Here is a 25,437-nt window from a genome sequence, read left to right on the forward strand (position 1 = left end):
ACTGCATGGGGTTTGAAGTTGTCACGAGGCCCAAGGATCTGGCCGTAGCCCTAGAGTTCTTGAAACACTCGAGTGCCTTGTCACCAAACAGGCGACAGCCATCAAAGGGCATGTCCAAAAGGTTAGATTGGACATCCGTAGAGAAGCCAGATGTTCTTAGCCAGGCGTAGCGCCTCAGGGCTACCGATGTGGAAACTGTTCTATCTAGCTAGTCGGCGGTATCCAGCCTACACCGGATGGGAGACTTTGCTGCGTTTCGACCCTCGGCAACAGCGCGGGTGAGCACGGCCTGGGGCTCCTCCATGCACTGCGGTAGCACCTGAGCAACCGTATCCTACAAGTGTATGTGTAACGTCCCAAGAGACATGGGGTGTTCACCGACCGCAGTCCTAAGCTGGCGGCAGAAAACTTCTTCCCAAGATGGTCCAGCTTCTTGAATTTCCTATCTGGCAGAGCAGTAGGGAATGCGTCTCTTGAGGATGAGGCTTTGACCACCAAACTCTCAGGGGTAGGGTGTTGTGAGAGGAATAATGGGTCGCCCAAGGCGAGTGGTGGCGGCGGTAATCATCCTGTCCACAGAAGCTGCTGGCCTTGGACCAAGTACCTAGAAGGATGTCAGTGAGGGCCTCATTAAAATACAGCAGGGGCTCTGAAGAGGCTGCTGCTGGCTGAAGCACCTCAGTCAGAAGGGTAGTCCTGACAGCCAATGTAGGAAGCCAGAGGCCCAAGGCCTCAGCCGCCCTACGCAACACCACAGCGTAGGAGGCTCCCTCCTCCGTAGCCACGGTAGAGGGAGAAAGCATACCAAGGTCTGGGGAGGTATCCAGACTACTCGCATCACCCAACTCCTCTCGCCAGTCCGGCTCCTCAAGTTGGTCTTCTAGAGGGTCAGAAGACCCCTCCCAGTCCTCCTCACCTTTCTTCGCTACTGGAATCGGCACCAGGGAAGGTACTGTGAGGTGACCGGCACCAATCCGGATCCAGGCCTGGATCTTTCGGGACCCTGCAGCGCCAGGGCCATAGCCCACCTCGAGTCTGTGGGGCCCGAAGGCACACCTGCGGAGTGGTGCTGCCCAAAGATGCTGTGCAGTGCTTTGTTAAATTGACGAAGCTGGGCAGGGAACGCTTTGGCTCCGGGAAAGGTAGGGAAGCGCAGAGCCGCCCCAGCGTGCTCTGAGGAAGGAGCTGGAAAGCGACAGTGATCCGGGTCCTGCGTTGCGTTGGCCGAAGGACAGAGAGAAGGCGATGAGCCACAATGCTTCTTTGTCTTCTTTTTGTGCATTGACTTACTTGAGGAGTGCGAAGACTTCGAAGAGGAATGGTGATGACTCCGTGACGACGGGGACCTCGAGCAGCGCAGATCGGACTGCCAGGCCTCCAAAAGCTTTCGGGACCGCTCCCGCAAAGACTTCAGGTTCATGGCTGGGCAGTCAAGCACGACTTCGCATCGTGGTCGCGCTCCAGGCACCAAAGGCACACGACATGCGGAGCGGTGACCAACATCAACTTGTGATAGGAGTCACAGGGCTTGAAGCCGGTCCGACGATGGGACATACCTCATGCTACCAGAAGTCGAAGACTCAAAAAAAGAGGTTGACAAAAGTTTAAAAAAGGGTTTAGTCAAAAACTGACTAAGAGGCAGGCTCTCTCCGGATCTGTGCTGGCTGGCGCAGAAAAAGAAAGAACTGATGTCAGTGCGCAAGTGCGGCGTCAGACACCGCAACATCATCCCGGCGACTACAACGCCGGATACGGAGTCGACCGACCCCACCTACTGAAGCGCAGGGGTACTGCTAAGAAAACATTTCTCTGGATCCAGTCTGAAGCCTGGGGGTAATTCTAAGGTAAGGAATCTATAACTAATCTTCTCTTTCAGATACAAGCATTTTGGGACAGGTTTCGGGGTAACACCCCTCATCAGCCAGGCTAGCTTGAATCCAATTGCAAAGTAAGCAAGGGACCCATGTCTGGGCGTACCCTGCCACCTTTGAGCAAACAAAGCAAACACAAGGAGATGATGGATGGACCACTGAAACTTTTCAGACACTCACCCCGAGTCACAGATCTGAATCTAATCCATCATCGTTCTTTAGCTCACTTCGCCACCCCAGTTCAGGCCCAGCAATATGCAAATCAGTCTTGACCCTGTGCCTCATGGAAACAGTCCAGACAGAACTGCCAAGTCAGGTCTCAACTGGACCGGAAACAAGCATCCTCGCTGAGGGATGAAACCCTGTTACCAGTCCCAGGATGCTTGTTTCTGGTCCAAGGACGACCTGGTTTGGCAGTACGGTCTGGACTGTTCCCATGAGGCACAGGGTCAAGACTGATTTTCATATGGCTAGGTCTGAACTGGGGTGGCGAAGTGAGCTAAAGAACGATAATGGATTCAACAAAGATCTGTGACTGGGGGTGAGTGTCTGAAAAGTTTCAGCGCTCTGTCCATCATCTCCTTGTGTTTGCTGGTAAAACTTATTTCAAAAAGCAACCAAGTCTGCTCTAAAGTAAGTGTAACTACAAAAAATAAAAAGCAACAGAAATGAAATCACAATGGAAAACTTTAAATTTTTTCAAATGAGGTTGCATGAACACAGAGAAATGAAAAAAAGGGCAAGATCAAACACCTGCAAAGAAAGGGAAACCAAAAATATTTGAAGCAAATTTGTACAAACCAAGTTTAAATATAGGTGCATAGAAGTCCATTGCAGTCAGGGAAAAAAACAGGATAAGATCAGGTGACAGGGGGAGGATGAATTTCAAATACATCCTCTGCTGTACGGTAACCCAACGTGATTAGGAAAAGGTGAGAGTAAAAGTGCGTAAGGAAAATCCGAAATCATACCAAAATCACCCTCAGCAAAAAAGGAAAATAAATACGGAAACCTATGCACTATGCAACACTGGTAGTGCCAAAGAATGGAAAAAATTGAACAGTTTGCAAAAATTCCACAAAGGAGGGTGAAAACATATCAACTGAGAGAAAAAAATGAAACCTCGTCAATTCACGTTCTTAGAAAATGTTTTCAAAAACACCAAAAAAGAGGAATACAGTTTAAGCAGGAATATAGTGGACGCATAAGAACTCATGATGTAAAAAGGATGAAACATCAATGTATGGGCTCAAAATCACAACAGAGCCCTCACCCCAAAACATCAAACACCTAAATATTTGGAATGGCTTTTGGCCGAATTTGATAAAATGTAGAACAGGTGTCTCCAACCAGTCGATCGCGAGCTACCAGTAGCTCCCAGACACCACTGGATTATCTCACAGCTTTGAGTTAATTTTTAAATAAGAACAAGGTCATATTTTCCTTTTAAAGTTAAGGGAAGGCTGTGTTTATGTTATATTATTATCATCAAACAGCAGCTAGCAGAGTCTGATATTGTTAATGTTAATTTTTTTATCAAGCGCACGATTACCAAAGCGGCATCCTGGCACTCGTGTCAAGTGAAACCTGACAGTACGGGATATAAAATACCTAATCATTTGCCTAGCAGTTAGGTGCGAACATTAAACTATGGGCTGAAAAGAAACGTCTTAAGTTCCTTCCTGAACTTCAATAGTTGAGGCTGACCTCGAATGATTGGATAGAGTTTCACCATTTGGAGGTGGAGTAGGAGAAACATCTCCCTTCCAATGGACATTTTTTATTCTGGGTAAACATACCTGCCTAGTATTGCTGGACCATAGAGTACGAGAAGGGGAATATCATTTGAACATCTTGTAGGAAGCGAGGGCCAACCTGATGCAGTGCCTTATGGGCACAGCATAAGGCTTTGAATTTAATTCTTTCCCTAATAAACAGCCGATGGAGGTCTTAAATGGCTTTAAAGGCGGAGCGGAATTTGGGGAGGTTCTTCAGCACTCTTGCTGCCACATTTTAGACTGCTTGCAAATTATTGAGAAGACAACTGGGAGCCCATATAAAGTTCAATAAAATAATACATTTTAGATACGACAAAAGCCAGGATAACATTTTTCCTAAGCTCCATGTAAGGAAGGGCAAGATTTTCTTTGAATGTTTTAACATAAGGAAACTGGAAGAAGTTACCTGATTGGAGTGGTCAATAAAAGTGAGTTTGCTAGTCATACTCGTTCTAAAATCTTTTGCCACTTTTTCAGGTTCGGCAGTCACCGATACCACTATTTGGGTATCACTGGCATAAAAGAATGTAGAGGAGCAACAGGATCAAACTAGTCCAATTAATGGAGTGCTGTAGGCATTAGGCAAAGTCAGACGTATTGAAGATCCCCGAGACCCCACAAGGAAGTGATAATGGGGCAGAGGTAAAATCTTCTAAAGGTACCAATTGCTCGCTGTTTGACAAAAAGAACCTGGTCAGTTTGAGAGCAGTACCCTAATGCTTATACTTTTTAAACGGCTTACCAAAGAGAAATGGTTAACTGTATCAAATGTGGCTGAAAGATCCAATAATATCAAGGCCGCATTAATCTCCTCTATCCACAATGGATCTGATCTCTTCAGTTACAGCTGATAAGGTTAAGTCTGTGAAGTAGTAGGGTCTAAACCCATGTTGAACAGGATCCGGACAGTCAGTATTTTCAAAGAAGGCGGTGATCTCCTGATTCATGGCCTTTTCTAAAATGTTAGCAGGAAGTGGAAGGACCAATTTGGATCTGTAGCTCTTTACATCTGAGGGATCGAGGGAAGGAGTCTTTAGAAGTGGCAAAATCAATGCCTTTTTCCAAGCATCTGGAAAAAAGACGGACTTGAGCACCATTGTAATAACAAAGTGAGATGAGCAGAAACGGTAGCTGAAACTGAATGGAGGTCAAGAATCTGCAGGGCTCCGCATTTCATAGTGTTAATAAGATTAGAGACTTTCTCTTCAGAAAGTGCGGTGAATGTACTCATTACCAGAAAATGGTAAGTTAGTTTATTCACCGTACGTTACTCCACTGTATCTGTCCCTAAAGATTATCTGGTGTTATCTTAAAATTCAGGAATATTTTATTTACTTTGGAAAAAAGAATTTGCCTAGTTCATCACAGCCTTTCGGCTGGGACTGGCTACATTTTTATAACCAAAGGATGAAAGTGATTTAACTGTGTTGAACAATAGGCTGCAATTCTTCCTCCAAAATTGCTATTGGTGCCTACATTTTCTTTTGCATTTCTTGAGATCATAGGAGTACCATGGCGCGGAAGGCGCAGACAGATGGTTAGTCTTCAATCTAAAAGGCCCTAATTGACAAACTGACTGGTAACAATGTGCAAGATGAGGTCCTACTGTCTGGTGGGGGAGTCCGAAGCCCTCCAGATGAATGCAAAACAGCAGGCAGGCCGGTGAGGAGTAAATAAACAAAGAACACATCACTTGCCTGCTGCTGAGACTCCTCCTTTTATTGGCCCATTGGCGAGCACTGGATCAATGCAAGGACGAGGTAGCATTCACTGGAATTTTTATGAAAAATGCGGATTTGTTACAAAACTGGCGATTTTTTTGCACATCGCTAAATCCTGAGGGGTCTCAATGACAATGCTCCCAAATATAATCATGCCCTGTGGGAAACAGTGGCCTAAACTCTGCTGGTAAACACAAGCTATTCAGGATAGATGTGTTGCAGTAAAGTTTGTAATATGTTGTGACTTGGACACAGTCAATTGCTTGGGCCAGGTGATTGACATGAGTGTGGAACTTCGGTGCATTGCCTGGATTAGGTCTATATGCTTCTCTAAAGATACCCGAGCATCGTTAATGGACAAGCTATTCGATGGCTCTCGCCTTTTAAGCAAGAAAGTGGACTAGGCCCCAGGCAGATTCCTTTGGTCTGTCTACCTCCGTCACGCAATTTCATCACAAATCTCGTCCCCTTTTGGTTACTGTAGGGTTTTTCAATACTGCCAGCGCCAGACCCTGCTGCATACCCAACAGGTCTCCCAGTTCTTTCAAAGCCATAGCACATAAAGCCGAAGTCCGGGACATCATTGCCACTGAGGGACCTGCTGCTACAACTGGTGCAGCTGCAAAACCTCTTTGTGTCCCTCCAGACACTGACTCACCCTATTGTAGACAGTATCCAACATTTTCTCCAGTGAATTAGATTATGCCAGTGGCAGACCCCTCTCCCTATTCCACCCAGACTTAACAGTGGCGACAGATGTACTACTTCTGGGATGGGAAGGCCATATGGGAGATAGAGACTAGGGAACCCTCATCACCGGCAGAGACCCAACGCCACAACAAGTCACACTTGCATTTCTTTGACAGCGAGCCGAGGATTCACTGGCTGCAGTTGTTTGGTCCGACGAACGGGCGCTGGATCTGCTTAGTTGAATGTGACTTCCTCCCAGGTACAGTGCCCTGAGATACAGAAGAATCCTTGCTGGGTTGTATTGAATATAGTTGAGAAGCATATTGGAGAGGCGGCGATCTACCGTCCTGTTGAGACCAAGGTAATTAACTGGAACGGTCGAAACATTGACTATACAGGGGCTATTTCATATAAATTATGTCTTCTAAGAATTGCCTTTGCTTAACTTGTATTGTACGAAAGTATTTTCAGCCCTGTTTTTGTGTACAAAATGTGGATCGGACTGTTTTATCATCATATCACTTTCATCTTGAGCACTGCGCAGTCATCACTCAATGCTTTATATATACCCTTGCTGCTGAGAATACAATTAGAATTTTTGGAAATGAAAAGGCCTTGTCTGAATTTTAATCATGATAAAAATGGTTAATTAATATCTGCCCAGGGCCTGCATATGTGATACAGACCTGTGAGATAATGAACTCATCGACTTCTGTAGTTGTTCACAGTGCGCATGGGAACTGCTTCTATGCGTCTACGCTTGTCACTTCTGGAGCAGAATGACGTCGACAATGAGCTGCATGATGTCTCCTACTGCGGGCAGCAGGACTGCTTTAAAGTTTGAGGATCCAGTCTGGCGTGTGGGAAGTATTCACACAGTAAGGAATCTGTAGGTAAAGGAGTATCCACCGGAAAGAGCGGTATCGGAGGCAAGTAACTGGTTTGTTATGTTTTTCTGCTGTTGTATATTATCTAATTCCGGATGGTAAACTCTGCTTGCAGAGTTTCCCGTACTCCACGGAGCTCACAGAGTTCCTAAAAACTCTGCACCGTGGAGCGATGCAAGCTTCTTTTTCAAGCTCGCGCTCTTCAACGTCATGTACTGGAGCAAGGAAAATTCACCTCCTGATGAGATTTCCTTGCTCGCGCTCACCATGGTCTAGTTGGCGAGCAAAATCAACTTCCTGGTGAGATTGTTGTCGGATTTCTCAATGCGGGTGGTCGTGGCAGGTCACTACCACTCACGTTGACAAAGCTGCCACTCGAGTAGAAGCAGTTGCACCATCCTGCGCTGAACATGGTGCCATTCACGATGAACTTTACATCGCGTGACAACAATCAGAGATCAAAATCACCACGAACGGCATGACCCTAACACACTCCGTTGCTCGTAGAACTCCACGTAGACCGCCAGAGTTTTTTTTGACACTTCGCGGAATTCTTTATTGAGGAACACCGCCTAGGCTTAATCTTATCATGAAAATCTAGATTTCAGTCATATGTTAAGAAACAAGGGTGAGTAGACACCTTTTGGGTGGAGAAAATTTAAGACATTAATATTGTGAATTTTTGGGTAATTGGTTGATTTTTGCAAGTACTAACACTTCTCTGTGTCAAGTAAAGACCTTGAGAGTTTTGTAACTGTCAGATACTTAAATTGTAGATTTTGTTGCAATTAAAACATTTTCAAAATCTGAAATTTCTTTGGAGGTTGCATGCGGGCAGCCTAAGTTATCCTGCAAGAGTTTCTTGATGAATCCTATTGCAACTACAATATGTGCTCTCTCATGTAAAGTCAGGTTGTTGGAAGCTTTTCTGCAACTCAAGATACGCCTTACTTTTCACCTGCTGTGGATGCATTTCTCATGTTTAGTGATATCTCCTTTCTGAGTATAATGTTTCTGGCTTTCTCCTCCTGTATTAGGCTTTAGTCCAGTGTGAATTCTCTCATGTGAAGTGACATTGTATTCAAGACTAAACTTTATCTGACATTCAGAACACACATAAGGCTTTTTTCTCCCGTGTGAGTTCGCTCATGACAAGTGAGAAGTCATTTGTAACCAAAACTTTGCTTAAATTTCGGGCACTCATAAGGTTTTTCCCCAGAGTGGGATCTCTCATGAAGCATAACACTGTCTTTCAGATTCAAGCTTTTATGGCATAAGGATTTTCTCCAGTGTGGAGTTTCTCATGGTGAGATACCGTTTTTCTCTGCAGCTTTTCTGGCATTCAGAGCACTCATGAGGTTTTTCATCAGTATGCAGTCGCTTATGGTTAGTGAAGCTGTGCCTATTAAATAGGAATTTCTGTCATTCCCAACATTGGTAATGTTTTTCCCCTGTGTGCGTCTGCTCATGTAGTGTGAGATTGCGTTTAAAATTGATGCTTTTCTGGCATTTGGAGCACTAAATCATTGTTGATAGTGAGTTTTCCTATGGTGTATGTAACCATCTCTACCTCTGAATCTTTTCTGACATTTAGAGCACTGATAATTTTTTTTCCCCAGTGTGGATTCTCACATGTTCAGTGAGACTAGATTTAAGGCGGAAACATTTTTGGCATTCAGAGCACTGATAAGGTTTTTCCCCAGTGTGGGTTCTTATATGATGAGTGAGATTGCATTTGTCACTGAAACATTTGGCGCATTCAATGCACTGATAAGGTTTTTCCCCAGTGTGGGTCCTAGTATGTTTAGTGAGTCTTCTTTTGTCACAGAAACATTTCTGGCATTCAGAGCACTGATAAGGTTTTTCCCCAGTGTGGGTTCTTACATGATGAGTGAGATTGCATTTGTCACTGAAACATTTGTCGCATTCAATGCACTGATAAGGTTTTTCCCCAGTGTGGGTCCTAGTATGTTTAGTAAGTCTTCTTTTGTCAGAGAAACATTTCTGGCATTCAGAGCACTGATAAGGTTTTTCCCCAGTGTGGGTTTTTATATGCAGCGTGAGATGGCATTTTTCATTGAAATATTTCTGGCATTCCGAGCACTGATAAGGTTTTTCCCCAGTGTGGGTTCTTGTATGCCGTGTGAGCCTGTTTTTGTCAATGAAACATTTCTCGCATTCAGAGCACTGATAAGGTTTTTCCCCAGTGTGGAATCTCAAATGTGCAATTAGAAGTGATTTAAGTTTGAAACGTTTTGGGCATTCAGAGCACTGATAAGGGTTTTCCACAGAGTGGGTTAATGCATGTCGATATAGACTCCGTTTGATACTAAACCTTTTCTGGCATTCAGAGCACTGATAAGGTTTTTCACCAGTGTGGATTCTCATATGCTCAGTGAGATAAGATTTACTGCTGAAACTTTTTTGGCACACTGAGCACTGAGAGAGGTTTTTCCCAGTGTGGATTCTCATATGTTCAGTGAGATAAGGTTTACGGCTGAAACTTTTTGGGCATTCAGAGCACTGGTAAGGTTTTTCCACAGAGTGGGTTAATGCATGTCGATAAAGAAGCGGTTTGATACTAAACCTTTTCAGGCATTCAGAGCACTGATAAGGTTTTTCCCCAGTGTGGATTCTCATATGTTCAGTGAGATAAGATTTACAGCTGAAACTTTTTTGGCATTCAGAGCACTGGTAAGGTTTTTCCCCAGAGTGGGTTAATGCATGTTGATATAGACTCGCTTTGATACTAAACCTTTTCTGGCATTCAGAGCACTGATAAGGTTTTTCCCCAGTGTGGATTCTCATATGCTCAGTGAGATAATATTTACTGCTGAAACTTTTGTGGCACTCTGAGCACTGAGAGAGGTTTTTCTCAGTGTGCATTCTTTCAAATTCAGTGAGATGAGATTGATGGCTGAATCTTTTTTGGCACAGGTAACTTATTTCCCCAACTTGGGTTATTTTGCTTGGATTGAGGCAGGTTTAAACACTGAATTTGTTCTCACAGCACGTGTTTTTATAAGGTGTATTCCTAGAGTTACATTTAGTTTTCTCTTGCTTATATGCCACGGTACTAGTGAACCCGATTTTAGAGTCGGGCTTGTTTAGATAATGTTCAGTATTTATCTCTAAAAGAAATTGTGTCTAATCTTCTTAACACTTGAATTGAGCAAAATATGTCTAGAAGCAGCCCTGTAACACCTGTCGAAATGTTTCTAGCAGATAAAAGTCTTTTGGTTATAGCCTCTCCGGCAGCAACTTATTTTGTGACTGAAGTTTTTCTCAAATCTATTTGTATAGGTTCTTAACAATGCAGTGATAAGGTGTTAGTCTGATATTTAATGATTAAACTGATGAGCACCTTTTTGCACCGACATAATGGCAGCAACTGAGAACATTAGAACATGCACAGTACTATTGTGGCTCACCAGTCACAGAACATCAGTTAATTTTACCCTTTCTATGTTTGGTGTAAGGTGTAGTTCTGAAGACGAGGATTTATTTACATTAGCTATAGCGCAACGGTGCTCATTTAATCAGTTTTTACATATCACTCTTGCACAACAGATAATGTTGAAGTGATTTACATAGAATTACAGAACAGTACACATTAAAAAGGAAATAATTTGAGATGGTCATGAAAACAAGTGGTGGATTTTTAAGGTTTTCGCCAGAGTGAGCAGAGTGGGTCGAGGTGTTATATCCCAAGGCAGATAGTCTCAAACTTGTGTAACTGGTTAAAAACGGTTGTTGAACAATCTTTTGGTTGTTAACGTGTCAGCTTCGGAGTCTTCTTTCAGAGTCTTTTCTTTGATGGTATGCAGGAGAAACCTTTTGTTATATCTTTATTTTATGCAGTGTGTGCTTCCTCTCTGAAATTACATGATGCTTTAGATGAACGTTATTTTGTCATGCTGAGGCAATTTGTCTTTCTGATAATATTTCAGATGAGGATGTTGTGATTGGTCTTTCTGGTACTATTTCTGATGCTGTGTGGACAGATATGACTTTGTTCTGGGTTAACGAAATGCAAAATTAGAGACTTCACTTACAGGTATAGTACTTTCCTCAGCTCCCACTTCCTCGCCACACCTAGTTTCTGGAAATTGTTTAAACTTAGAATGCTGGATGTCCTTCAGTTTTCCAAAAATAATCCTTCTTATGGCACTAACATTCAGTTGCCTGGTGCTAAATCTTGCTTTCTTCGTCCGTAATTTCAATCACCTATAGTATTAAAATTAAATAGTTAATACATAATACATGTAAATTTCCCCAAAAATTATTTACAAGCCATATCAGTGCAGAATTGCAGAATTTTGAAAATGTTGAGCTGTTTTTCAGACAGAGCAGAGTGTAGAATGGTAGCCTGAGAGTGCTTGGATGTAGGAGTGAGGATTTGGAGAAATTTCCAACATTGTATTAAGCTCACAAAGGATACATGTACCCTATGGACTTGTAACATAGAACCCCAAAGGCAGATATTAAAGTCATACGGACTGACACCAAACAGATATTTAAAAAAGAATACTATTAATTAATTTTAATGTAGATTTTTGAAATGGGAATTTCCCCTCCACGGACAACAGGTATTTTCCGCTGCCATGAGTTACCACCTACTTGTATCTGGTATCCTGACTTTTGAGTTCTGGCCTCTGCCGCACACAAATCTATTGTGTGTTGCAAGGACTATGCCTAGTTCTATCCCTCAACTATGGTCCAGAGTATGAATCAAGGGCAATGAAATTAAGGCGTACTTTCATGTGTTCATTTTATTCCACTTGATTATCAGTTGTTAGGTTTTTCTGCACCTGGATGAACCGGGTGCAGAAAAACAGGACACCATTTTTTTCCAGACAGAAAAATTAGACTGAAAAGACGCACAAGACTCAGCCAAGACTTATGCTGTTTTTTTTTACTAACTGGGGGAAACACACAATTCTTCCCTGTTAGAAAATGCTTTCCTCATCCCTCCCCTGCTTCACCCTTATCCCCCCAACCAACCACCTGCATATATCTATCACCTGCTTAAAACAAGTGGTAAATAAAAGCAGAAAAACACTATGAAATAGTGAATGGCATGTGGTATGACAGGCAGAAGAATCTGTTCGTCGTGGCAACTCCCCAGTCAATGGCGTCAAACGAGTAACTGCACGTTACTGGGATAAATCTACCACAAAACAATTACATGAGATTTTTCTGCCACCCCAGTACTGTGCAACTTCTAACAAGGGACTATAAGAGGTCTTGGACCGGTCCTGTGACCTGGAGGGTCACACCAAGTGTGTCCTTATTTAAGGCGAAGGACCGTCATGGTTTTCCCAGATAGAGCGGTGGTGGCAATGCACCCTGTTGTAAGGATCAATAGCCTGATGAGATCTTTGAATCATGGTCAGTGGAGTGGCTTTCTACTGACACACCCATGTAATGATCTATTTCTATGCCTGTGCCCAGACTTTGCGCTAACATCAAGTGCATGTTTATGGTATTGGTGTGCGTAGCATAAATGCAATGTGAGAGTGCGACAGAGTAAACAGCATCTCCTGCCTGCCAGTTGTGTATACAAGTGGGACAATCTAACCCTCTTTTATACTCTAGTTCAAAGTCCTCTGTTACCAAGGAATAATGTGCTCTACAAAGTACTCAGGTACCTGCTGTACCACCAGCGATGGTGAGATCATGACAGTTTATCTAAGTTGAAGGGACATCACCTGCAGGCTGAATTACTCAATGGAGAAGCTGTGTACCTGTCCTGCAGAGCCTAGAACTCTGCCCAGAAGCCTGCCTTTCTGGTGTGAAAGGGAAGGAAGTTTGACTATCCAGCAGGAGGACAAGGCTGTCCTGGGAGAAGCAAGGTCCAACACATCCCCGTTATCTGTAGGGCGGGCCGGAAAGCCATCAAGCAGGACCAGCTAGTCTGAGGGACTCAACAGTTCAAGGCAGAAAATAAAACTTTACAACAACATGATTGTTGAGGCCCAGTAGGACGATTGTGTGCTGCCAACAGGCCCGTTCAAGGTTGCACTTGTCAAATTCCTAACACAACAGGGTCTGAATCTACTGACTTCCTGTAGAACCAGTGTTGAGCTTTTAGCTGCTGAATTTCTGACTACTTTGTGTCAGAGGTCCATGAGGGACTACAACTACTCCAGTGTCGAACACCCTGTCTCAGCTTACGCCTGTGGTCCAACCGGCCACAGTGTGGGCTCAATTGCTGACGGTTGGGCCTCCAGAGGGTTTGCACTTACCGACAGGCCAGGCGTGACTGCTACCTTGGGACTGCTGATCTTCAGGCAACTGCACAGAAAAGACAGAGTGGGTGCCCTACTGAATGCAGCACCATATCCAGGAAAAAGCGCTCCACAAAAGCCTGCTGGTGGGTCACTGCTCTCTCGAGTCTTCGGGCGTGCCATTCAAGTGTTGGGAAACAGGAAAGAGACCCAGAAATGAAATGAAATGAAATGAAATTTGATTTGTAGAGCACATGGCTGCCCGAAAGCGTCCCAGCGCTTGCTTAGGGAACCCGTCCTGGTATTCCCCTGCGAGATAGCCCATTACTGGGCATCCCCAAGGTGAAAGCCAAGCATCCCGCTGCGAGGGGCCGTTGTGGAGATTAAGCAAGCTATTGCCCAGAGTTACAGAGTGGGACTACATGATTGGAATAGGCACCGAGGCGAGAATTGTCAGGTCCGGGGAAATTTGAGCCCAAGACCAGCCGAGGCGAGGAATTGAACCCTGGTCCGGGCCGGACCTCTGCATCAGGGTCTGCCGCTCCAACCACTTGAGCCACACTTCTCCTTCTCCCAGACTGACTCAACCTGTGAAAGGGTAAGACGCTTACGACAGAGCATATACGCATTGGGGTGACTAGAGTGACAGAACTGCACCTATACTATATTCATGATACTCCTAAATGCCCCTAGAGGGGAAGAGGGGATCAGAACCGGACGCACCTGTCTGCAGCACATGGTAGTCTGGCATGCCTGCACTATCTTTTCACCCAGACTGTCCATAAAGATGATTTTAGAGCCGCTACGCACATAGCAGGGGGAATCTCAGACCATTCACTGGTGGAGGTGCAACTCGATGGTCCGGTTGTGGACTTCATCCTACCCCCAAGGGTTGATCCGTGATATTTAAAAGACAAGACGCTCAAAGCTCGTATGAGAGATCGAGCAGACTTCTATTTTAAGGAGAACGGGCGGCCTGTTGAATCAGCTTGCGTGCTATAGGATGAATTCAAGCCAGTGATCCTTGAGGACACTGACATCAAGGGGACAGAAATACTGGGAGAGACTTCCTGAAAGTCCTGACCCTGCCAATGCTAACGAATGAGGACCGAGACGCACTAGAGCAAGACCTGACAGTAGACTAAATATATAAGACAATAAGAACCTTGCAAACAGGGCAAGCAACAGGGCCTAATGAGCTCCCCTTAGAATTATATAAAAGCATGATGGATAAAATCAGGGAGTGCCTCCAGAGTAGCCTGCCTGAAAATAAGGGTGTCTCCCAGAGGTCAAAGAATGTCTGAGGTGGTGGTCATCCTAACAATGGACGAACCAGCAACTGAGTGTGGGTCTTATAGACCTATCTCCCTGGTTAATTTTGAGACTAAGGTCCTTGCGTAGGCCCTGGCGATCTGCCTGCGGATAGTAATTTCAACAGTGGTTCATCCTGATCAACCGGTCTTTATGTCACACCAGGGAAGGTGCTTATATCTCATACACCTTAATGGAGTACCACATGCAACAGGGGATTCCTTTGCTGAATCAGTGGCGCTGCTGTTACGCTCTTGTATGTGGCCCTTCTAGCGTGCATGGGCGTCAATAATACAGTCTCCCGAGTCTTTGCCGTCCAACAGGGATGCTCCTTGTCTCCTATGCTCTTCACACGTGCGTGGGTTCGCCAGGACCTCTCATATGGGGTATTACAGTTGATCAGGAGTGGCAGGGTTCGAAAAATAAAAAAAATGGTACTAGTCCTGCAGGACTAGTACCTTAAAAAATGTCCTCGACCTAACTGCAACCTACTTAACCTCCGTCTCTGAAAGCGGAGCAAATGTGACAAGATAACAAGATTTAAAGGCATCTTTATTGCTCATTAACTTTGTGAGCAATAAAAATGCCTTTAAATCTTGTTATCTTGTCACATTTGCTCCGTTTTCACAGACAAAGGACAAAAGTTGGTTTGTTTTCCTACTTGCCAGGAAGGGCGAGTAGGACCTAAAAACAGCTCGGCATTGTTAAATTTAACTCAACTATGCGAGCGGTCGAGTGAAATGTTCGAGCCCTGAGTGGGATGAGAGAATCTCCCTCTACGCTGACGTTTTGCTGTAAGACACGTAATCAGCCTTCTCGAGTGAATGAATCCTACACATTTTTCACATATTTAGAGATTATTTAGGACAGAAGATCAATTGGAAGAAGTCCTTAATATTCCTGCTGGAATCAGGGACCCTGCGGCTGCACTTTAGGTGCACAGTTCTTGTGTCACTACATGGCTTTAAATATTTGGGCGTGGGCGTGGCCAAGATGATTCCGAGGCAGGACGTGTTCTTCTGAGCGCCTGCTCGCCATCCGCCGTTTATAGCACCTAATCGCTCCTACAACAGCTGGGAAGCGCCAAAATCGGTGGCGGAGACCCCTCTGTCCCTACCTACCGTCGGTGGACTGATGACCCGCAGCGGTCGCCGAATACGGGCCGAAGAAATGCGAGTCCAGCGGCTGCATCACCAACGTGGCAGAGGCCTAACAACAGGGGCAGCCCGTGACGGAGACCGCCGAGGCCAGCTCTCAACACCGCGGCCTCTGCCCGCCTCGACATCTGCTGCACGGCGGGGGCCGCATTCCTGGTCAAGGGCCCGTGGAACCGGAGATTGGGAGCACAACACCCCTTGCGACTCCTGGACCTGTGGAGTTGGGCCGGAGAGGAGCCTATCACAAAAGAATTCCTAGAATCGCTCTTCAACACTCTCAGGGCTGACATACTGACAGTGAAGACGGATCTGAAGGCCGAGATGCGGGAAATACTCAGAGACGTAGATGAGGTGGGGGAGCGGGTCGCAACGCTGGAGACCAAGCACGACTCCACCACGATTGAGGTGATAATGCTCCAAAAGGAGATACTGAGGCTCCAAGATCAACAGCTGGATCTCCAAACACACGTGGAGGACCTCGAGAATAGATTGCGTCGACACAACATCCGGATCCAAGGGGTAAAGATGATGGAGGATACCAAAGATCTCTTTGCCTTCACACAGGGCCTCTTCCGCCATATCTTGGCTGTTGCTCAGGATGTGGACATTGTCTTGGATGGAGCACACAGAGTCGGACTCCCGAGGACGCCCAACAACCCCCGGCGGACATTTTAGTATGCCTGCAGGACTTAAAAACCAAGGAAGCCTCTCTGACAAAGGCGAGAACCCTCCACCCTCTCTCCTATCAAGGTCACTCTCCTGTGCTGTACCAGGACCTAGCCCTAGTCACCCTACAGCGCCGTAGGCAATTCCGCCCGGTGACCGACCACCTTAGACAACACAACATCACCTACTCCTGGGGGCACCCATTCAGTCTCATCTTCCGCTTTGATGGCAAGCTTCACCAGATGCGCTCTCTCACAGAGTCCTGTCAGCTGCTGGGCCTGACAGTGCCGGATGATGAGGACGATGATCGCCACAACGGCAGCCCTGGGCCCGAGATCACACCCTCAGGATGGCAGAACTAGAGTAGGAGGCGGCGTGTCCGAAGCCGAATAAGGCAGATGTTGTGAGGGGGCAACAGGAGGCCCTCGCCTCCGCAGCCGATGCCCTGGCCAGAACGAAACCCGGCACCGAGTGAGACACTTGCCATTATGCACCCTTGCTGTGATACTCTGATTTCTGGCGGATGGCGGGTGGACATGGTCCTCTCCCCTTGGTCACTTTATGAGCCCTCACTCAACGACCGCCCGGCTCCTCCGGGTTGGTGGACTATACCCTAGAGACTGGGCTTTTTCAGCATTTTTGAACTTTTTGTTGTTGGCTGAGACATTAGTGCTACAGGAACTGTTTTTTTTTATGTTGGGTTTGGGTTTCCTCGTCCACCTCCCCTGGGTGCCCTTAACGAACTGTCCTGTTCTATACCGCTGGCCACTTTACGTTCCCTTCCACCTTAATAGGTTAGTGGCTGCACAACATGACCAGCGCCATGCATTGCGTTTTTCCTCGATCCCAGATCTCTTATGGCGCACAATTTTTTCAAAGTCCTTACCCTTAACGTGCGTGGCCTGAACAACCCAATCAAACGCAGGGCTATACTACATTACCTTGAGCATTCTAAGGCGGACATATGCTTACTCCAAGAGACCCACCTCCTCTCCAACAATCATCACAAATTGAAGGATAGGGCATTCCCCATCCAGTTGTTCTCCTCCAACACCACAAAATCAGCAGGGGTGGCCATTCTAGTCTCACGATCCTTCTAGGGAAGTGTGCTACAGAAGCAAGCAGAGCTCAGGGGTCGCTTACTGACATCCCAGTTTTTGTTGGGGGACACAACCTTTGTCATAGGATCTATTTATGCACCTAACGAGGGGCAGATGATGTTCCTTCTCAAGGCTATAAGGGTGGCCGCTGCTGCCGCGAATAGGCATTTACCGATTGGGGGAGACTTCAATGTTGTTTTTGACAATGACCTAGATTGCTCCTGCCAGAGGACGACCCAAGCCGGGGTCTTCCCGCCTTCAGGGCAAGCATTGCTTCAGGAGCTGGAATTATCTGACCTTTGGTGACATTCCCACCCTGCACTCGTAGCAACACCTTTTACTCAGTGGCACACAAAACCTATGCAAGCCTGGACTATCTTATAGGCTCCTTCTCCCTCCTGACCCATATGACCAACATTGATATTTTGACGGCCTCTCTCTTGGATCATTCCCCTGTCCTGGCTAATTTTCACCTCCATTGCACACCGCGCCCCCTCAGACACTGGCGCTTGCGTGACACGCTGCTGCAGCTCCCACCTGTACTGACTCAAATCCAGAAAGCCATCACAGATTTTCATTCCGTCAACGCTACTCCGGACACTTCCCTAGCTAAGCAGTGGGCGGCCTTAAAGACAGTCCTCCGGGGGGAATTCATAGCCATCTCTTCGGCTCAAAATCGAGATAGGGAACGTAAGAGAGCAGAACTCACCCAGAGGGTCTCAGACCATGAGCAGCTACATGAGAGGACGGGGCGGCCAGAGCATGGCGCCAGCTTTGCCTAGAGAGAAAACAACTTGCAGCCCTAGATCAAGATAAAGCGGAATATGCAGCCCTTCGGCTGCGCCACTCTTACTACACCGGGGGGGACAGGCGCAGTTGCCTTCTTGCCAACAAACTCCGCGAGGCTAGACAGCAACAAGGGGTCCAGACCATACATACGCCAGGGAGCGAGCCAGTGACAGATGATGTGACTATAGCTGAAATCTTTCGGGATTTCTACACGGAACTCTACACCGGAGACCCGCTTGATCCCCAATGTAGTGCAGACTACATCGCTGGATCTAGCATGCCCTCCCTTTCCTCAGCGCAGGCTGAGTATCTTGACAGGCCCATACAGGTGGAGGAGGTCAGCTCGGCAATTTCCTGCCTCAAAGTGGGTAAATCGCCAGGCCCAGATGGCTATACTGCCACCTTCTACAAGACCTTCTGCACCCAATTGGCTCCCACTCTAACACAACTGTTCAACTCTTTCGAACACACTGGCGCGATCCCAGTGGAGATGCTGGAGGCGGCAGCGGTCGTAATCTCGAAACCCGGAAAAGACAAGACAACCTGTAGCGCATAAAGACCTACCTAACTGCTTAATATCGATATTAAACTTTACACCGGCATCCTGGCGACCTGATTGGCGCCTTACATGATGCAATTGGTCGAACCTGACCAGGTCGGATTTATTTCACAGAGGCAGACCAGCGGCAACACTAAGCACATATAACACCTAATAGAGAAAGCATCCCGCACCAAAGGCGAATATATGCTTCTGCCCATTGATGCAGAGAAGGCCTTTGATCGGGTGCACTGGCCCTATCTGGAGATGGTATTGATCGTAGCTGGCTTTGGTAAAAAGCTCCGCACCCGCATCCTAAACTGCTACAGGTCGCCAATGGCGACAGTCCGCGTTAACGGCCACACGTCTTCCCGGTTCTCTATAGGGAGGGGCACTAGACAGGGTTGCCCCCTGTCTCCCCTTCTATCCACACTTTATATGGAACCCCAAGCAATCAAAATCCGTCGCCATCCCCTAATTATTGGAGGGGATACCCATACCATCAGCCTTTATGCTGACAATGTCCTACTATCCCTTTCCGACCCGATCACGTCCGTGCGAGCCCTCTTCATAGAACTACACAATTTTACCCAGGCGTCAGGCTTTAAAATTAACATGGCTAAATCTCTGGCCTTTAATCTCTCCCTTTCTCCACATGTCCTTGCCCACCTCCAAGAGGAACACCTGATGCAGTGGTCAAATGAAGCAATTCCATACCTAGGCATCCAGCTTGCTCCCACCACTCAGGCCACTTCCGACATTAATTACTCCAACCTTCGACACATGCGTCAGAAAGGAATTGAATAGGTGGAAACACTGCACAATATCTAGGCTGGGTAGGATAGCAGCTATCAAAATGACTGGCCTCCCCCAAATTATATGCATATTTCAGACCCTTCCCCTCCGACCACCGTCTGGTTGGATCCAGAAAACACATGCAGACCTCTCACGTTTTATATGGCACGGCCGCAAGCCGCGCTTCCGCCACCAGTTCGCAATTCTACGTCCGGAAAAGGGAGGAGTAGGGGTGCCCGACCTTCAGACATATTTTTATGCCGCTCAGCTCAGAGCCACCTGGTAGAGTGGTAGCAGCTGGAATTATTATTATTTATTTATTTATTTCTGGTATTTATAAAGCGCGACACTCATCCCAGGGGATATCACGGCGCTGTAAACAGAAGAGACTGCTGAGGACTGTGCTGGGAGTTATTTTTTAGGGAACAGGTGAGTTTTTAGTTGTTTCCTGAATTGAAGGTAGTTTGTGGTGTGTCTGAGTTCTACCGGTAACTCATTCCACCTTTTTGCGGCTAGATAAGAGAAGGCGCGTCCGCCGGTCCTTGCTTTGTAAATGCGCTTGGGTTTAGCCAGGGCCAGTTGGTTCGATCTTAAATTCCTGTTGGGGGTATAGAATTCGATTTTCCCTTGGAGGATGGTGGGGCCAGTTTTGTTAAGAGCTCTGTGCGCGTGGCAGAGTAATTTGAAGGTAGCCCTTTGGCGTATTGGTAACCAGTGGAGTTTCCTAAGGCATGCGGATGCTGAATCTCGCTTGCCTTTGTTGCAAACCAGTTTAGCTGCCTGGTTTTGTAAGACCTGTAGTCGGGAGAACAGTTGTTCGTTCATCCCTTCGAACAGGGCATTGTCATAATCCAAGCGGCTGACCAGTAGGGCTTGGGTGACTGTGCGTCGGCAGTCCAGAGGTATCCAGGGGAAGATTTTTGCCAGGAGTTTAAGAATTGCGAAACCTTTGGAATGAGGAAAGCATTGGCTAGTTCGATGCTCTAAATTTGCTGCCATGCCTCCGGGATGTTTGGCTGAATAGCTGTGTGCACCCTTTTCTAAATAAAGGTCTTCCAAAAATAAAAAAATTAAAAAAAGGAAAGCATTGGCTGTTTCATGACCAGGCAGTGGCTGGCAGACCGCTACAAGAGATCCCCTTTCTACACAAGACTCACCGGCCAGCCAATCTTTAGGCATCATACATCACAAGCACCATTTTGGAATCCTGGGATCATGCCAATACTCATGCACAATTGACCACGTTCCCATCACCTCTCACACCGTTATTCGGCAACCCAGAGTTTCGACCTGGTACTGAAGCCCGAGCTTTTCGAGCCTGGCATTCCTCCCCTTGCAGAGCCATGGGACACCTGTTTGACTTAAAGGGTAGTATTCAGTTTCCACAGCTTAGGGAAAACTATGGCCTCCCCGAAACAGAACGCCTGTCATACCTTCATTTCTGACACTGGGCACCACATCCTCACATTAGGCCACAAGCGCAATAGCTATTATCCCCTTACGAAAAATGGCTGATAACTCGCACCTCTGATAAGTGTATCATATTTTGATGTCTATAAGATGCTTCTGGGACCCACCAATCATACCTATAATGCATGCCGTGCCCGATGGGAGAGGGACCTGGGGATAACCTTCAGTCATACGGAATGGGAGGGTATTTATCACAGGGCACGGCACTCTGCGTACCATATGGGTCTCACGGAGACCTTGACCAAGATAGTTACTAACTGGTACTATACGCCGGAGCGCGTGCATCGCTTTGACCCTCGACGTAGTGATCTGTTGCTGGAGGGAGTGCGGGGAGAAAGCAACATTGGAACACATCCTCTGGAGTTGCACCCACATACAGCCATACTGGTCCCAAGTACTGGATGAAATAGATCTTCACTTAGAAACTCGGCTCCCTCGTTTTCCCTCCTATATCCTCCTGGGCCTATCTAATCCATTGATGTATCCACTTAAATCCCGAAGGGAACGACTAATAGCGATTGCCATAGGAGCGGCCTTGAAGAACATCTTCATTCCCTTGTGCACCGCCAGAATCCCTACACTCTCTGGCTGGCTTCAACGGCTTTGGATGATACTGGGTATGGAGAAACTCACACTCACACTGGCTGGTAGGGGGTCAGAGTTCCAGGAGTTGTGGCGACTCTTCTTGACCCTCCTGGTGTCCGAATTTTGAGAGTTGACATGCCCCAGATATCTTCGACTACTGCGTCTCCCAGACAAGCAGATTCCTAGTGACAGTTCCACGAAAAGTCATACAAGACGACGCTGATCAGGGCGTAGCCTTCCCCTTTTTCCCTCTTCCCTTCCAATTTTACGTTTTTCGGTGGACAAGGGACGGGTGGGGCGTGTGGGGGGTTAGTTTGGGAAATTCTTTATTTGTTCTTCTCTTGTTCATTCTGTCGACCCGCTCCATGCTTCTTGCCTGTGGTAATGTTATACATTGCGACCTTGTGGTCTCCTTTGCATTCTGTTGTGGGAGCTGAGGGTCCTGTTTTTCTTCTGTCTAAAAATGTTTTAAAAAGATTTAAACCATAAATATTTGGTCGTGTTTATTACAAGGGAGCCACAGGCAGGAACATACTCCAGAAATTAGACCGGCTTCGCTGGGATGCCCCACACTTGCGGGCGCTTCCGCTCTCCTTACTGGGCCGCGTTGCCCTACTTAAACTATGACGCTCAAAAAATGTCCTTTTATGATCCCACCAGACATTTTCTTTCAAAAGGTAGACTTGGAACTTTGGCTCCTGTTGTGGGATGGTTGCACTTCGTGCTTAGTAAGGTGTATAGGGGAGATTAAGATGGACTGGCGGTCCGGAGCATTCTCAAGTATATCAAGTATAACTGGGTCACGCAGCTGGTGGCAGTCAACAACTGGGTTTTTGCGGACCGTGAGGATCCTGTTTACCGGGTAGATCGATTGGCCATGGCAAGAGAGGTTACCTCACCCCAGTGCTGTATTGAAGAAAGTATGAGTGCACCATACCTACTCATACCCAAACAGTGGTAAGGGTGTGAAGAGAGGCTACCAAGTGTTTAGGCTGAGAAGTTAAGCTGACTGAAATTACTTCACGGTATGATGGTGATCTCTTAAGTGCAGTGGGAGGATTGCAGGGCTTCACAAAATGGGGATTGATTAGCTTAGAACGGCCGGGCGATGTGTGGAGGGGACAGGCACTTGTGTCCTTCACGATCCTACAACAAAGGTATGAATTAGGTGACTAAAAACGGTTCTGACATTTGTAGGTGGGTCACGCTCTGCAAGGTCACATCTGGGAAGGGGGGAAGTATCCTGATGCATCCCCACTGGAGGACCAGATGCTAACTAATCCCATGACGGAAAAAGCAATCTTAACCATCTATAGGAAGTTGATCTACAATTCTCTGGATCCCTTGGGGATGTTTCTGGCGGACATTCACCAACTTTTATGTTTTTCAAAAACACGCTTTCAAAGCTGGAGTTGGTTTTAAAAAACCAATAACTAATCACACTGACACCCTTGGAACTTTCTCCCTGATTAATTTACTCCCAGGAAGTGGGATTCATTTAAAAACAAATTCTCATCACGACTGCCAGGTATTCCCTGGTGGTCCTGAATAAGAGAACAAGCATTTGCAATGCAATAGGTCTCGCATTAATTAAGTGTGAGCTATTGGCATTGCTAAATATTGCAACACCAATTGAAACAAAAGTCGATAAATTGTAGGCCAAAAAAAGTTATTTATTTTTGTAGCAATGGTGGCATGCTGCGCTTTACATGAATATGTTTAAAAGTAAAGTGTGCCATACTGCGATTGCTACAATAGTTAATTGTGGATGCGTTAACAATTGATGTGTGCACTGAAGGCTGGTGGTGTGTTTGTGCCTGTAGAAATTATGCACTGATGGCTGGTGGTGTGTGTGCCTGGTGGAAGTGTGCACTGACGGCTAGTGGTGTTTGTGCCTAGTAAAAGCGTGCGCTGATGACTGATGGTGTCTGTGCCTAGTGGTTGTGTGTGTGTGTGGTTGTGGTTGTGTGTGTGGCTTTGTGTGTGGTTGTGTGTGTGGTTGTTTGTGTGGTTGTATGTGTGGTTGTGTGTGTGTGGGGTTGTGGCCGTGATTAAGCTTGGATTTTCTATTTTCATGCTGCAGTTCAATATGCCCCAAATCACACAGTGAAGAAGCAGAGACGCCGTGATTAAGCTGAGATTGTGGAGGATGAAAGGGGAAGTGAGAGGAGGGAGAAAGCAAAGGTGAGGCGCTGAATAGGGAAAGAGCGAGCGAGGGAAGGGGGTGAATGTTGGCGAGCTGTGGCACGGCGAGGAGGATGCTGAGAGGTGGTGAGTCAACAAATTAACACGGAGAGGTGAGGCAAGCGGAGTCTTGAGGCAGGCGCCTGCTTCAGCCCCGAGTCTCCAATATGTAAATCACACACAAGCCACATCAAAGGGAACATCATTGCATAGGACAATTTGCAAAGTAGTGACATTTCTTCTGTAGTACTGAGGGAGAGAAACTCAACATAGGGCGAAAGCATGGGGATTAAAGCTAAAGGGCTCTAGTCATCAAGAGTATCTGGCTGTTGGCAAAGCCACGCTTAGAAGGAGGGGCGGGGATGACGGTCGATTTAATATGTTCAGTTACCAAAAAAATGTGGAAATTTAAAGCTCATTATAGCAAGCTTTAAACTCTTCTTTTTTGCAGGCCGTAGTTAATATTAAATTCCCGAAACCTATTAGTCGGACTGTATCTGCCACTATTAGTCTTTAATTTATGGAGAAGGGGGAGTATATGTACTATTTCCATGGCACAGTTTCACTGTGGTTTACAGAGGTTTTCCACATACTGAAAGACAGTAGGCAAAACAGTAATAAGGAGAAAAACAAGCTCTCGGCATTGCGTGGTGGGGGCGGGGGAGCGGCTTCCTTTGAAGTCTGATGCCGAGGCTCAGACAAATGGTGTGGGTGTGCGATGATGCTGGGGATGTGCACGCGCCCAGCTCACATGAACTGTACCTAATCCGCAGTTTGGGGAGACTTTTCGAAAGCCTTACTATAATCTCGCCCATCATCCCTACGGGAAGGCTTAGAAGAGACCTAAAAAGGAATAGCGCCCGCATCATTTTATAGACTGGCATCTGCCATCAGGCGTGCATAGGATCAGCAAAAAATGTTTTTTTGCACAGCATCCCCCAGAAGCCTTGGCAAAGTCAATGGGACCCAGAGGCTAGACCTGTTGGCTTTACCAGTACTTGTTTTCTTTTCTTGGTAAGGTGGTGGCAGAGGCTTTTCGCTTTCAGGGTGGTGGTGGAGGGAGCGGGAGGTGACTGAACGAGGCAGAGCTACTATGTTCTTATGTGTTATTGATGTGTGTTTAATTTTTTTTAGGGGGTGGGGGTGTCTTCTGATCTTGCCTCGCTGCTCTAGGGGATTGAAGGATGTGTTCGGAACATATTTAATAAAACATTATGTAGTGCTTCACACGGCACATGCCATTTCTGAGCGCTGTAATGAGCCGCCGGATGTGTTACTTTAGCTTATGCTACTCAATTTACCGACTTCAGAAAGATGGCAGTCCGATCCAGCCATGCCTGAATTAGTGACTTGTAGGTCAGTGGGATCTCAGTGCGAGCGTTGACTCACTGGGCTATCTCGTGAGTGATGACCAGTTATTGGTTTTATATATTGTCTATTAAAAGGGGAGGGGCGTGCCTGTCCAAAGGCGGGCTCGGGAGAGGTCTTGTGGGGGGGTCTGACTAGAGGTCTTGAGCTGCGGGGCCTGATGGATGCTCGTGTCTAAACGCGCTGCCCCTCCCCCCGTCGCCTAATGAATATGCTACTTACCAGTATGCATCTGTTCTTGGCATGTAGGGCTGCTAACATTCATATCTTAGCATTAGATCGCCGCCTAGTGTTGGG

The 25,437-nt window shown here is 46.5% G+C and overlaps 1 protein-coding gene across 4 annotated transcripts in view; it reads right to left on the bottom strand.

Annotated features, from left to right (window-relative positions):
• Positions 1–25,437, bottom strand: part of LOC147737034 (uncharacterized) — a 227,267-nt gene that overhangs the window by 21,016 nt on the left and 180,814 nt on the right. For 2 of the 4 annotated variants that reach the window (XR_015309263.1, XR_015309259.1), the window contains exon 5: positions 11,003–11,174. Coding sequence is in view for 2 of the 4 variants with exons in the window: in XM_086959998.1 (XP_086816124.1) it covers positions 8,538–8,931; positions 9,007–9,833 (1,221 nt within the window). In the remaining 2 variants the exon portion in view is untranslated. Of the gene's footprint in view, positions 1–8,470; positions 11,175–25,437 lie in introns of those variants that run through there. The other 2 variants (XM_086960082.1, XM_086959998.1) reach the window with 2 other exon arrangements.

This window comes from Lissotriton vulgaris, chromosome 1_1, assembly GCF_964263255.1.
Source record: "Lissotriton vulgaris chromosome 1_1, aLisVul1.2, whole genome shotgun sequence".
In the NCBI taxonomy this organism is placed as follows: domain Eukaryota; kingdom Metazoa; phylum Chordata; class Amphibia; order Caudata; family Salamandridae; genus Lissotriton; species Lissotriton vulgaris.